The sequence below is a fragment of the Macaca fascicularis genome, chromosome 19 (genome assembly GCF_037993035.2).
Source record: "Macaca fascicularis isolate 582-1 chromosome 19, T2T-MFA8v1.1".
NCBI lineage: Eukaryota > Metazoa > Chordata > Mammalia > Primates > Cercopithecidae > Macaca > Macaca fascicularis.
This window is the reverse complement of record NC_088393.1, coordinates 42,413,146-42,428,090: the sequence shown is the minus strand read 5'-3', so window position 1 is coordinate 42,428,090 and position 14,945 is coordinate 42,413,146. Positions and strand designations below refer to the sequence as shown.

The 14,945-nt window shown below is 46.7% G+C and overlaps 1 protein-coding gene across 10 annotated transcripts in view; it reads right to left on the bottom strand.

The window, feature by feature from the left end:
• Nucleotides 1-13,900: 13,900 nt before the first annotated feature.
• The window catches only part of FXYD5 (FXYD domain containing ion transport regulator 5), a 17,043-nt gene continuing 15,998 nt past the window's right edge, over nt 13,901-14,945 (bottom strand). For all 10 annotated transcript variants that reach the window (XM_005588826.4, XM_065536453.1, XM_065536452.1 and 7 more), the window contains one exon: nt 13,901-14,216. In XM_005588826.4, the coding sequence (XP_005588883.1) occupies nt 14,167-14,216 (50 nt within the window). In that variant the 3' untranslated portion in view covers nt 13,901-14,166. The remainder of the gene's footprint in view (nt 14,217-14,945) is intronic.

Sequence of the window (14,945 nt, the reverse complement as noted above, 5' to 3'; positions counted from 1 at the left end):
TTTAGTAGAGACGGGGTTTTGCCATGTTGGCCAGGTTGCTCCCGAACTCCTGACCTCAGATGATCCACCCGCCTCAGCCTCCCAAAGTGCTGGGATTATGGTCGTAAGCCACCGCGCCCAGCCCTGTTTTCCTGATTTTGTTGAATTATCTATTTGTATTCTCTTGTATCCCATCAAATTTCCTTAAGATCATTTTAATTCTTTTTTGGGAATTGCACAGATGTTCTTTTCTTTGGGGTCTATTATTGGAGGATTACTGTGTTCCTTTAGAGGTGTCATGTTTTCTTGCTTTTTCATGTTTCTTATGTTCCTACACATCTGGTGTAATAGTTACCTCTTCCAATTTTATGGAGTAGCTTTCATAAGTAAAGACTTTTTCCTGTATATGTATCCTACAGTGTTGGTTGTGTAGGATGCTTTGGCTGTGGTTCTGGATGAACACAGTAGTATGATCTCCATGTGACTTCTTTGGCTATAATTAAAGTCAGCAGTGTCTATGAATACTTCAGTGGCCTAATATTCAGGTGTTTGAGGGGGCAGTGGTGTGGTTTTGCTGGAGGAAGGAGCTGGGTGAACCCTAGGGAAGTGTGCACTAGGCATGGTGGCTCTGCTAGTTGTGAGGCAGCATTGCCATCAGTGATGGGTACCAGACAGACAAGTCCTTGGTCCCTGAGGGATTTGCACATTGGTTCCCCATGTTTTGGGGGCTGCTATTCTGCTGTGATAGATTGCCTGTTCCCTGAGGTGTGGGGTACTGTATGAGTTCAAATGCTGGGGTCATAGCTGTACTTCTGGATCTAACTGGTGTTGTGGCATTGCACCGTTTTATGTGGACATGGTGGAATAACAGAAGGACCCTAGGGATGTGGAAATGCAGGGGCTATTGGCCCCCAGGGCAGAATGCGCTATAGCAGTGGGCTCTGTTCTCAAAATAGCCCTGTGTGGTAGCAGCCTGGGTCTTTGGGAGTGGGGCCTCAGTGTGAGTTCCTTCTGTGTAGCCATGTGGATTCTAGGCAGCTCCCTAGACTGGGTTTCAGGCCTGTGAGGACCACGAGGTCCTCTTAGAGCTAGGATTGCAGGCAAGGACTGCACGGCACCTCTCACTTACCTTTTACCTGAAATGGGGTGTCCTCTTGGCTCTGCACCAATACTGCTCAGGTGCTTTGCTTCCCTCTCTATGCTGCCATCACAATGTTGTGAGTTTTTGTCACTCTTTTGCTGAACTCCAGTGTTTTCTCTTAGACACTCTACACAGCTGAGTGTTGGGCACTTCTGGTCAGCCATCTTGATGACCTCCACTAGAGTTTCTAACCTACAAAGAAGAGCCACCACAGAGCTCTTCAAGGATGCTAGGCCTCTCCTTCATAACTTTATTTCTGATAGCTAGGGTGAAAGTCGAGTCCCCTTGGCGCTCTCAATGTGTACAGATGAGCAAATCTTACATGATAAAGCCACTCCAGCATTCCAATCTCCCTGAGCCTTTGGCCGCCTTTCACTACAGCAGGAATCGCCAAATGACAGTCCAAGGGCCAAATCTAATTCCTGGGCTGTTTTCGTGTGGCCCACAAAACAGAATTGGTTTTTACATTTTTTTAGTTGAAATAAAATCAAAAGAAAAATAATATTTGTGACACATGAAAATGATACAAATTCAAATTTCAGTGTTTATAAATTAACTTATATTGGAGCACAGCCATGCTCATTTACTTACTAATTGTCCTTGATGGCTTTATTGCTACAATGGGAGAGCTGAAGAGTGAAAAACTGAGACTGGCCTGTAAAACCTAAAACATTTACTCTTTGGCCTTTTACAGAACAAAACTGTGCTGATTCATGCTCTTTAGTACACCAAGGAAATTCTGGCATTTTCAACCTATTATAGGCCCAGGTATGGGTCCATATATGAATCAGCCAACCAAGCAAACTGTCAGAGCCATTCCTAGCCCCTCAAGCTCAAACATTAAATCTCTGCTTGGTGGGCCAATGTGAATACATTTGGCTTGATCCAACTATATTGTCTTCCACCTTGATTCCACACCTTAAAGATCCATTTGTGCACATATTCCCCAGTTCTTTGTTGATATAAATTGGCAAACAGAAATTAGCAATTATTTAGGTGTGTATTGCACCCCCTCTTAGGTCACATTTTGTACTTCACCTTTCATGTTCTCTTTTTTTTTTTTTTTTTTTTTTTTTTTGAGACGGAGTCTCGCTCTGTCGTCCAGGCTTGAGTGCAATGGCCAGATCTCAGCTCACTGCAAGCTCCGCCTCCCAGGTTTACGCCATTCTCCTGCCTCAGCCTCCCGAGTAGCTGGGACTACAGGCGCCCGCCACCTCGCCCGGCTAGTTTTTTGTATTTTTTAGTAGAGACGGGGTTTCACAGTGTTAGCCAGGATGGTCTCGATCTTCTGACCTCGTGATCCGCCCGTCTCGGCCTCCCAAAGTGCTGGGATTACAGGCTTCAGCCACCGCGCCCGTTCTCTTGAGAACTTGAGTCTAGTCATAGGTCTTAGAAGTAAGAAGCGATAGGAATAGGTACTAAGGAGCATAGATGCCTTGCCTTATGGAAGGTCATTACGGTCTCTTCAGGGAAGAGGAGATTGACTTCCGCAGGTAGGAGTGAAAGGGCTGCCTCTGCGCACAAAGAGACTTGGCAGAATTTAGGGGTCTTAAAATCCTCAGCTTCACTGGAATCTGCTCATATGTCTCCATCCCAATTTTCAGGATCCCATTCCTCCCCAATCAAACCCCCAACTTTAACAAAAAAGACCGTGTGAGGTTAGAAGTTCAACTTTTGTTGGATTAGGCTTTAGCTTTGGTTTTCAGAAATCTCAGCCCTATGACTACGGGAAATACAAGTTTCTTTCAGGGCCACCACTCACAGAAGCTTTCAAGTCCCTTATACAGAATGAGAGCTGGGAAGGTAAAGTTCTGAGTGCATCATTCCACCCCAGCTGCAAGTTTTCCAGCACAGTGAGAAGAAATGAGCCACCCCATTACACTTCTTATTTTCACTAAACTGTTATGTGGAAGCAAATAGCCAGAGCCTTTCCTTCTATAGAAACCTAATACAGGAAGCTACTGGTGATGGTCTGAGTGATTGCCTTGCCACTCTATGCTATGACCTATAAGTGTACCCTTTCATCACTGAAAACAGGGTCATTAATGGCTTTCAATTTAATTAGAGAACCAATTCTAGAAAAGCCAGATCTCACTGGCAAGATTCTGGTCTTCTGGAACCACTCTTAGTACCAAATTCTGTATCAGCAAAGCTGAACCTTTAATATGTGTGTGCACGTACACACACACACAGACACACACACACACAGTTTGCTACACGAATTTGACCTTCAACAATTGTAGTTGCTAGTGAAGCTCTCTTTGCAGGGCTGTTGTCTTTGTGCTTGATGCTGTAACTTGAAACCCACAAGTGCAGGAAGTCAGGAAAGGAAAATGGAGGTAAGGTTGGGGAGAGCATGGAACAAGTTGGAACTCATAAGCACAAGCTAGAGTCCACAAGGATGGACTGAACCCCATGTTAATTCTTTTTCTTTTCTTTTTTTGTTTTTCCTTTTTTTTTTCTTTTCGAGACAGAGTTTCACTCGGTTGACCAGGCTGGTGTGCAGTGGTGTGATCTCTGCTCACTGCAACCTCTGCTTCCCAGGTTGAAGAGGTTGTCTTGCCTCAGCCTCCCGAGTAGCTGGGACTGCAGGCATGCAACACCGCGCCTGCGTAATTTTTGTATTTTTAGTAGAGATGGGGTTTCACCATGTTGACCAGGTTGATCTTGAACTCCTGACCTCAAGTGATCTGCCTGCCTTGGCCTCCCAGAGTGCTGGGATTACAGGCATGAGCAACCACGCCTGGCCCCATGTTAATTCTTCTTGTCTATGACCTTGGTATTGTGGGTGTCTTGCTGGAGTCACGGTCCTTCATCATGGAGCTAAGCACACATGCCTGGCCCAACAACTGGGGAAGCTGAAGGAGGATCCAGGGGAAGGTGGAACAGTTGCAGCCCTGGTTGCTGTCTGATAAGTGACAACTGGTACAAGCACAAAATGTCCACGGCTTCACCTCTACCCAGCAAATCCCCAACAAGAATGTCCCTTGTGGTTCACCCTAACCATAAAATTCGGGCATCTAGGGAAAAGGATTCTGGGAAGTGTAGTTTAACCTGGCCAAGGTGACACATTACAAAGCCACCTCAGGCTATGTTTCAAACCTTGTTTAACCTCCCACCATCAGCAGCTGGAGTCCTTGACTCAATAACTTCTTGAGAAACCAACAGACTTTACCAAAGCAATCGTTGGAGGTCATTCTCAACACCCCCAAGAAAAGCACAATCTAGTGTCAGATGAGAAAAGGCAGATTCCTTCCAGTTAATGTGATCTGGCCTCAATTCTTTCAAAACAAGAACTTTGACAGAACTGTACTCAGGAGGCTAGCTGAATTACAACATCCACTCCATTAGCTCCTGGCAAGGGATCTCCCCTGATGTAAGAGTGGAGGAGGAGGAGGCTTCACCTCAGACCATGATGCCACAGAAAAAGATGTCTTGTGCCAGAAAGGGATTGGGCAGCAGATGAAAAGCTCCTTGAGAGCATTGGAGGCGCTGTTGAAGCGATGTCTGGAGGTCTCTATCAAGTCTGAGAATCAGTGCTGCTGCCCTCTGGAAGTTTCAACAACCACCCGTCTTTTTTTTTTTTTTGAGATGAAGTCTCACTCTTGTCACCCAGGCTGGAGTGCAATGGTGCAATTTTGGCTCACTGAGACCTCCACCTCCTGGGTTCAAGTGATTCTGTTGTCTCAGCCTCCCGAGTAGATGGGATTACAGCCATGTGTCACCATGCCTGGCTAATTTTTGTATTTTTAGTAGAGACAGGATTTCACCCTGTTGTCCAGGCTGGTTTCGAACTCCTGACCTCAGGTGATCCACCTGCCCAGGCCTCCCAAAATGCTGGGGTTATAGGCGTGAACCACCGTGCCTGGCCAACCCCCAGTCTTAACACTTATCTTTTCCTTTTACATTGGAATAAAAATGGCTTGAGGCTCCACCTCCTGACTTGGTGGCAGCTCCCCATCCTTCTCAGTATCCTAGTCAACAAATTCCTGGTGGCAATTATTTTCCTTGATGGTATTTGGGGTGTCATGGACTCAGCTAAAAGACTACATTTCTGTGTCCTTTGCAGTTAGAGGTAGCAATCCAAAGGAAGTAGAAGTCTCTGGGAGGGAATCTTGGGAAGTCTCTTTAAAAGGAGCTGAATCACCTAGTGGTGCCTTTCCTCTCCCATACTTTCTCCCCCTCTTGATTTTTCTCCTGGAATGTGGCATGATGGCTGAGGCTTCTGCAGCTATTTTGTTATCTTGAGGCTTCAGGCCACATACTTAGGGTGGCAGAGCAGCAAGTCTGGTCCCTTATATTAGGGATCCCCTTTCCCAGCCTTGCACTATGTACTTCAGAGTTGTGCTATGTGAGAGAGGAATAAATTACCTCTTTAAGTCACTGTTGTTTCTGACTGTCTCCTGAAGCTGAATACAGTTTCTGCCTCTAGAACTCTTGCTATGTGAGATAGTAAACATCCTTTGTAGTAAACAATATTACTGCCCATCAATACCCAGTTCCTTCTGATGTGGTTTGGTTGTGCCCCCACCCAAATCTCATCTTGAATTTTCACATGTTGTGGGAGGGGCCCAGTGGAAGGTGGTTGAATCATAAAGGCAGTTCTTTCTCTTGCTGGTCTTGTGATGGTGAATGAGTCTCATGAGGTCTGAGGGTTTTAAAAATGGGAGTTTTCCTGCACAAGCTCTCTCCTCTTGTCTGCTGCCATGTGAGACGTGCCTTTCACCTTCTGTCATGATTGAGGCCTCCCCAGTCATGTGGAACTGTAAATCCAATAAAGTTCTTTCTTTTGTAAATTGCCCAATCTCGGGTATGTCTTTATCAGCAGCGTGAAAATGGATTAATATACCTTTCTACAAGAAGATTGCAATTTCCTGCCGTGTTGAACTCAAATGTGTCCATGTGATTTGCTTTCGCTAATGATGATGTGAGCAGAAATGAGGTGTGTCCCCTCCTGACAGAGGATATAAGAGCCAGTGTGTGTCTCACCTTGTTCCTTGTTCTGCCTTCTGCCTGCCATGATAACTAGAAACATTTCTTTTCTTTTTCTTCTCTTTTCTTTTAGACAGGGTCTCACTCTGGAGTGCAGTGGCGTGATCTCAGCTCACTGCAACCTCCATCTCTTGGGCTCAAGTGATCCTCCCACCTCACCCCCAAGTAGCTGGAACCACAGGTGCAAGCCACCATGCCCAGCTTATTTTTATTTATTTATTTTTTAAGATGGAGTGTCACTCTGTCGCCAGGCTGGAGTGCAGTGGCTCGATCTTGGCTCACTGCAACCTCTGCCTCTCAGGTTCAAGTGATTCTCCTGCCTCAGTCTCCTGAGTAGCTGGGATTACAGGCATGCACCACCACAACTGGCTAATCTTTCTATTTTTAGTAGAGATAGGGTTTTGCCATGTTGGCTAGGCTGGTCTCAAACTACTGACCTCAGGTAATCCGCCTGCCTCGGCCTCCCAAAGTGCTGGGATTACAGGTGTAAGCCACGGCACTTGGCCTAATTTTTGTATTTTTTGTAGAGACAAAGTTTCACCATAATGGCCAGGCTGGTCTCGAACTCCTGAACTCAAGCGATCCGCCTGCCTCAGCCTCCCAAAGTGCTGGGATTGCAGGTGTGAGCCACCGTGCCCGGCCCAGGCTTCCCCCATCATCTTGGGTCCCATCCTAGCTCCTAGCTGAACCGTGAGGGACATGTAGTGAGAACGAGAAACAAACCTTTGTTGTAAGCCGCAAGATTTTGAGATTATTTGTGACTGTCAAATTTAAGCGAAATTGGTCTGGCTTGGTATAAGGAATTAGAGGCTGACAAGCTCTTTGGAAAGGCTAGTGGAGTGGACTCTAAGCGAAGACTGCAAATGATTCCACAACATAAGCAGACTGACTCACCCAAGGAGCTTCTCTCTCCACCCCAATCAGGAGCCCCCATTGTGCACGTCAGCTTCAGCATCTGGCTGCTCTGTCTGAGATCCAGAGATCAGAAAATCATCACTACCCAGGACAGAACTGTCTTTTTGTTTTCAATATTCTTTTTTTTTTTTTTTTTTTTTTTGAGACGGAGTCTTGCTCTGTCACCCAGGCTGGAGTGCAGTGGCCGGATCTCAGCTCACTGCAAGCTCCGCCTCCCGGGTTTACGCCATTCTCCTGCCTCAGCCTCCCGAGTAGCTGGGACTACAGGCGCCCACCACCTCGCCCGGCTAGTTTTTTGTATTTTTTAATAGAGACGGGGTTTCACCGTGTTAGCCAGGATCGTCTCTCGATCTCCTGACCTCGTGATCCGCCCATCTCGGCCTCCCAAAGTGCTGGGATTACAGGCTTGAGCCACCGCGCCCGGCCTGTTTTCAATATTCTTGTTTTGGATTGAGTTATAACTTACTGTGTTAGTTCATTTTGCATTGCCATAAAAGAATACTTGAGAGAGTAATTTATAAGGAAAAGAGATTTCTTTGGCTCATGGTTCTTCAGGCTATACAAGCACAGCACCAGCATCTGCTTGGCTTTTGGTGAAGAGGCCTCAGGAATCTTTTACTCATAGTGGGAAGTGAAGGGATAGCAGGCGTGTCCCATGGCAAGAGCAGGAGCAAGAGAGAGACGGGAGGAGGTGCCAGGCTCTTTAAACAACCAGCTGTCACGTGAGCTAACAGGGCAAGAACTCAACACACAGCCATGGGGAGGGCACCAAGCCATTCATGAGGGATCCACCCCCATGACCCAATCGCCTCCCACCAGGCCCTCCTCCAACATCGGGGATCACATTTCAACATGAGATTTGGAGGGGACACACATCCAAATTCACTTACACATAGTAAAGTGTACAAATCTTTTCTTCTTCTTTTTTTTTTTTTTTCCTTTGAGACAGGGTCTTGCTCCATCACCCAGGCTGGAGTCCAGTGGTGTGATCTCGGCTCACTGCAAACTCCGCCTCCCATGTTCAGGCGATTCTCCTGCTTCAGCCTCCTGAGGAGCTGGGATTACAGGCATGCACCACCATGCCCAGCTAATTTTTATATTTTTAGTAGAGATGGAGTTTCATCATGTTGGCCAGGCTGGTCTTAAACTCCAGGCCTCAAGTGATCCACCTGCCTTGGCCTCCCAAAGTGTTGGGATTACAGGCATGAGCCACTGCGCAAAGCCCTCGAAACTTAATTGTACAATTTGATCATCTGATCAATATATGGACATGTAATCTGCACCACTGTCATCAGGGCACAGAACATTTCAATCCTTCCAGAAAGTTCTTTCATGGCCCTTTTCAGTCTCTCCCCACCTCCTGCTGACATAGTAGAGGCCGCGACTATTCTGACTTTTATCACTGTTAACCAGTTTTGCATATTTCAGAACTTCATATAAATGGAATTATATAGTCTGTGCTCTTTCCTATATGGCTTCTTTCACTCAGGACAATGCTTTTGAGATTCATTCATGTGTTGTGTAGCTCAGTCTTTCTTCCTTCCACAGTTTGTAATTCGCTCACTTGTGCTGATGGACATTAGGATTGTTTCTAGTCTTTTTGCTGTTACGGATATTGCTGTAAACATTTGCATGTGAGTCTTTGTGTGAACATATGGATTGATTTCTCTTGGATAAATACTTAAGAGTTGAATTGCTGGGTCACAGGTTAAGTGCACATTTACCTTTTTAAGAAACTGCCAGTTTTCTTTTCTTTCTTTCTTTCTTTTTTTTTTTTTTTTTTTTTTTTTTTTTGAGACCGAGTCTTATTCTGTCACCCAGGCTGGAGTACAGTGGTGTGATCTTGGCTCACTGCAACCTCTGCCTCCTGGGTTCAAGTAATACTCCTGCCTCAGCCTCCTGGGTAGCTGGGATTACAGACGCCCGCCACCACACTCAGCTAATTTTTGTATTTTTAGTAGAGATGGGGCTTCACCATGTTGGCCAGGCTGGTCTCGAACTCCTGAGCTCAGATGATCTTCCAGCCTCAGCCTCCCAAAGTGCTGGGATTACAGGTGTGAGCCACCACACCCGGCCGAGAAACTGTCAGTTTTCTAAAGTGATTGTACCCCTTTCTGGTCCAGCTACAAATGGAAATTCCACTTGCTCCACATCCTCTTCCCACTTAGAAGTGTCTGTCTTTTTAATTTTAGTCATCCTAGTGGGTGTGTGGTGGTATCTCATTGTGATTTTCATTTATTTTTACTGATGACTGTTGATATTGAACATCTTTTCATGTGCTTATTGGCCATTTAGATCTTCCTTCCTTCCTTCCTTCCTTCCTTCCTTCCTTCCTTCCTTCCTTCCTTCCTTCCTTCCTTCCTTTCTTTCTCTTTCTTTCTTTCTTTCTCTTTCTCTCTCTCTCTCTCTCTCTCTCTCTCAAAATGGAGTCTCTCTGTTGCCCAGGCTGGAGTGCAGTGGCAGAATCTCAGCTCACTGAAACCTCCGCCTCCCAGGCTCAAGCGATTCTCCTGCCTCAGCCTCCTGAGTACCTGGGACTACAGGTGCCCACCACCACGCCTGGCTAATTTTTGTATTTTAATAGAGATGGAGTTTTGCCATGTTGGCCTGGCTGGTTTCGAACTCCTGACCTCAGGTGATCTGCCTGCCTCAGCCTCCCAAAGTGCTGGGATTACAGGGGTGAGCCACCATGCTTGGCCAGTGTAGATATTCTTTTATGAGCATAACTGCCTTTTAGTACATACAAGGCTAGTGACTGGACACTGGAATAGTACAGCCAAAAAAAACTCAACACTTTCTCTATCCTATGAGCTCACAGCAAACAGCAAATGGCACAGAAAGATGGTCTCTTTTGGTCTTCCAAGTCTCCTGCAAGGGCCTCTAATTAGCAGAGCTGAATCCACACCCAAAACCACATCTTTGAGCACATCTGGGAAATACAGTATTAGCGTTTTCATCTCTACCCCATGGAAGATAGAATGAGTGGGGAGAGAACACCGAGGACCAACCCCACTCATCCTCCACTTGAGTTAGCACTGCCTCTAGTCTACACAAGGACGCTGTCAGGTATTCTCCTGAACTAACATGGTAGCACACGACGTGGTTTTAGGCCCCAAACAAGGTAAAATCACATTGAGTCACATGGCCAGAAAGTAAATCACCTTTGAATATCTCTTCTTTTTTTGCTTGTTTTTGAGATGGAGTCTCACTCTGTCGCCCAGGTTGGAGTGCAGTGGTATGATCTTCGCTCACTGAAACCTCCACCTCTTGGGTTCAAGTGATTCTCCTGCCTCAGCCTCTCAAGTAGCTGGACTACAGGCAGGCGCCACCACGCTTGGCTAATTTTTGTATTTTTAGTAGAGATGGGGTTTCACCATGTTGGACGGGCTGGTCTCAACCTCCTGCCCTCAGGTCATCCACCTGCCTCGGCCTCCCAAAGTGCTGGGATTACAGGCATGAGCTGCTGCCCCTGGTCTTGAATATCTTAATCCATCAAATGAGATGAGGGAGAAAGTCTCTATAGTAAGGAATTAATTTTACCCCAAAGAAAGGGCTGACTTTTGGCCTTGCTGTTGGAAGATAATCTCTAAACCCTTGGAATATTCTGCCTGATAAGAGTGTCTCTATTTACATAGGGACCTAGGGCCATGCCAGATCATTTCTAACAGTGTGATTTCCGGTGGGGGCTGTGGGCCACACAGTATCAGCTCCACCCCGGAGGGGCTGGAAACTAACGTCGGTCACACATGTGGTCAATTACGTCTATGTGACTGAACCCCAGTAAAAACCCTGGACGCCAAGGCTCGAGTGGGTTTTCCTGATTGGCAACACTCCGCGTGTACTGTCCCACATGGGTACCCACAGAAGACAGTGCTGGGCGGAGACAGCGGAAGCTTTGCACTTGGGACATTCCTGGATGCTTCCTCACGTGTCTCTGTCCTTGGCTGGCTTTCATCTGTTTCCTTTCACTCTAATAACCCATAACTGTGAGTCTGAGAGCATTCAGTGAGTTCCGTGAGTCCCTGTAGTGAATTGTCAAACCCTCGGGAACCCTCAAACCTGCAGCTGGTGTCAGAAGTGAGAGTTCTCCTGGGCCTCCCAAACCCTGCAGTTTCTTTGGGCAGCAGCGTGAGGACCACCTCCCTGATATTTGAGGGTCTCCCTCCAACACCACAGACCCAGGCCTCTGGTTCAGAGCCCTCTGCAAGAAACTCCAGACCCAGCTAGAATGCAGCATAACATCTTCATTTCTTTTCACTGAATGTATTTATTTATTTCTTTGACAGAGTCTCACTCCGTCGCCCAGGCTGGAGTGCAGTGACACGATCTCACTTAATTGCAGCCTCTGCCTCCTGGTTTCAAGCAATTTTTGTGCTTCAGCCTCCTGGGTAGCTGGGACTACAGGCGCGCAACACCACACTCAGCTAATTTTTGTATTTTTATGTAGTAGAGACGGGGTTTCACCATGTTGGTCTTGTTGGTCTCGAACTCCTGACTTCAGGTGATCTGCCTGCCTCGGCCTCCCAAAGTGCTGAGATTACAGGCGTGAGCCACTGCACCTGGCCTTGGATTTATCTTTATAGCTATCTTCTATCTATATTAAGCAGTACTGATTTTCCATATATGATTGCAGGTTTTAAAATAAATATGTTTAAGCTAAAAAGGGAGTTGATCTTTCAAAAGAGAGAATAATAATACAGATGGGGTGAAAATATGTCAGAAGTTGGTAGCATGTGATGATTGAAGTTTAAGAACTATTGTCCTAGAAACATCTTGCACACACCGACTGGCACCACCCCGCCAGCAGGCAAACATAGCTGTCAGCATTTCCTGTTCTAAGCAGAAATTTATCTTCCCTACCACAACCTATGTCCCCCACTCCCCAGTGCTTCTCAACGTTTTCAAAAAGCGACCTGCAGTATGAAATGCACTTCATAGCACACTATCATGTATACTGTTAGGTTGAGCCATATGACATTGCTAGTTTTATAGGTCAAACACATTTGAATATTGCCATTTTCAAATGATTCAATTTAATAGACATACTCAGGCTGGGCAAGGTGGCTCATGCCTGTAATCCCAGCAATTTGGGAGGCCGAGGTGGGCAGATCACCTGAAGTCAGGAGTTCGAGACCAGCCTGGCCAACATGGCGAAATCCCACCTCTACTAAAAATACAAAAATTAGCCAGGCGTGATGGTGGGCATCTGTGATCTCAGCTGCTTGGGAGCTTGAGGCAGGAGAATCGCTTGAACCTGGGAAGCGGAGGTTACAGTGAGCTGAGATCGCTCCACTGAGCTCCAGCTTGAGAGACAGAGTGAGACGCCATCTCAAAAAAAAACAAAAAAAAAAGACATAATCCATTATATATATAAATGTATACTCATATCTAGATGACATCCCCTCCTGATCAGTTAGACATCTGTTCTGCTTTAGGTGGTAGGTGCAAATAATGAAATAATTTTAGTATCCCCCTGTATGTGCATAATATACATAGTATAACATATATATGTATACATATATAATGTATATAACATGCTATATATTATATATAGTCTTACATTTGAGATTAGTGATGCAGTAATAACATTTATAATGATGCATTAAAACAATGTTATTGTAATTATAATTGTCATATTCTATACATTATATATATTATTATATTACATACAATGCTTATGACATGCTATGCATATTATATATATACAATCTTACACTTGTTATTAGTGATGTACTAATGTCTTTTTAAAATTATTCTTTCTTTCTCTCTTTTTTCTTATGCTACTCAGAGCCCACTAAACTGATTTAGTAACCCGTGAATGAGCTGTGACCTGAAGTTTGTGAAACATGGTTATGCAAGCCCTGTGACCAGGACCTTGTCTCTTGACTTTGGCATGACCCTTAAGCCTGGGTAGAGCTCTGGTCTAAGTCCTGCACTTCAGGGCCCTGCTGTGGCCTAATCTGGTGGAGCCAAGGGCCTTTAGGAAGTGCCCACCAGCATCTATGCTCTTCTTGACCAAGTTCTAGATCCCTAGGACCCCTGAATTCCTCTCTCAAATTGCTCTGAGCCCATGCCGGGGCCTGCAAGGCCTTCTTGGTGGACACATTCCTAAGCCAAGAAGTGGCCCAGATGGTGGCCATATGTGTACTAGGGGCTATAGATGGAACTTGGAGGTGCAGGCTGTGGCGTCCACACTCATGTATGCAAGGCCCCTCCCAGTGTGGGAAGGGACTAGAAGTAGGAAGGAGAGGGGATCCCTGTGATCTGGGACTTCCAAACCCTTAAAAATGTTAAGGGTGAGCTGACACTGGGTACCTGCTCCCCTGTGGGGACCATACCAGTGTTCTCAAACTGCCTGCAGGCAGAAGCCAGCCTTGGCTCTCTCTCTGGCCAGAGTCACCCAGCACACAGAGTCACCTGCACCCACCTACCACCATCCTGTCTGCCACACACTAGACTGGCTTCCTTCACTTTATTCCCTGCCTTGGCTTTTTTTATTTTTCTTTTTTAGAAACAGGATCTCACTCTGTCACCCAGGCTGGAATACAGTGGCTCAATCACAGCTCACTAAAATCTCGACCTCCTGGGCTCAAGCAGTTCTCCTGCCTCAGCCTCCTGAGTAGCTGGGACTCTAGGCATGCACCACCACTCCCAGTTAATATCTTTATTTTTTGTAGAGACAAGGTCTCACTATGTTGCCCAGACTGGTCTTGAACTACTGGCCTCAAGTGATCCTCCCGCCTCAGCCTCCCAAAGGGCTGGGGTTATAGGTGTGGGTCACCACGTCCAGCCTTTGTTTATTCCTTGAGGGCCCCAAGGCAGCCCCTGCCTCCTCTTTCCACTCCCCTGTCCCAAATGATCAGAGATCCTGGGGAAAAGACCACAGTGCTTTACTTTTTGTCTGAACAGAGGAGATAACTTGAGGGACAGTCCCCAAGGCGCCAGGCAGCCTTCAGGGGTGGGTAGGGTTGGGGGAGGTAGGAGACTCGGACCGGCAGCCCTGGCTCCAGCTTCATCGTCTGTGCCTTCCCTCTCTGGCCAGGCTCTTCGAGGGGATGCAGGAGGCTGGGCACGGTGAGCTGGCAGGGGGCTTGGTCTTGGGGTGCTCAGCGGGTTGTCGGTTCCTGTTTCTGATGGGCTCACCTGCAATAATTCCGGCATAACCCGGACAGCTGTCTGCATTTGCCACCTGTGGGGGAAGGAAATGGTTCAGTCATGAGCTACAGCGATATTGATTCTTCTTGTGTGTTCTGGGGCTGGGGAAGCAGGTGGATCAACCCTGCCCCTAGGGAAGCTCAAAGGCAGCTCCATAAACAAATGATGGAGAAACGCACTGAGAAGCCCTGCGAGAGGCGCTTCCCACACAGGCTCACAGATGAGCCGTTTGGGAACTCCCATTATTTTGTATGTCACTTATTCATTCATTCAGGCACTAAGAACACAGTTGAGGACAAAGAAAAAAATCCCTGCCCTGGCAGAGTTGTCTTTCTATGGGGAAAGACCAACGAGGAGAAAAATAACAAAGTCAAATGTGTGAAGGCACTACGTGGGATGGTGTTAAGTTCCATGATGGGAAATAAGGCCAGGAAGGAGGCATGGAGGCCCAGGAGCTGGGCTCATTCTCACAGGAGTGGCTACTGGGGCTTCAGTGAGGAGGTGACTTTTTTTTTTTTTTTTTTGAGACAGAGTCTTGCTGTGTCGCCCAGGCTGGAATGCAGTGGTGCAATCTCAGCTCACTGCAACCTCCACCTCCTGGGTTCAAGTGATTCTCCTGCCTCAGCCTCCCGAGTAGCTGGGATGACAGGCACATGCCACCACGCCCAGCTAATTTTTGTATTTTTAGTAGAGACGGGGTTTCACCATGTTGGCCAAGCTGGTCTTGAACTCCTGGCCTCAAGGGATCCACCTGCCTTGGCCT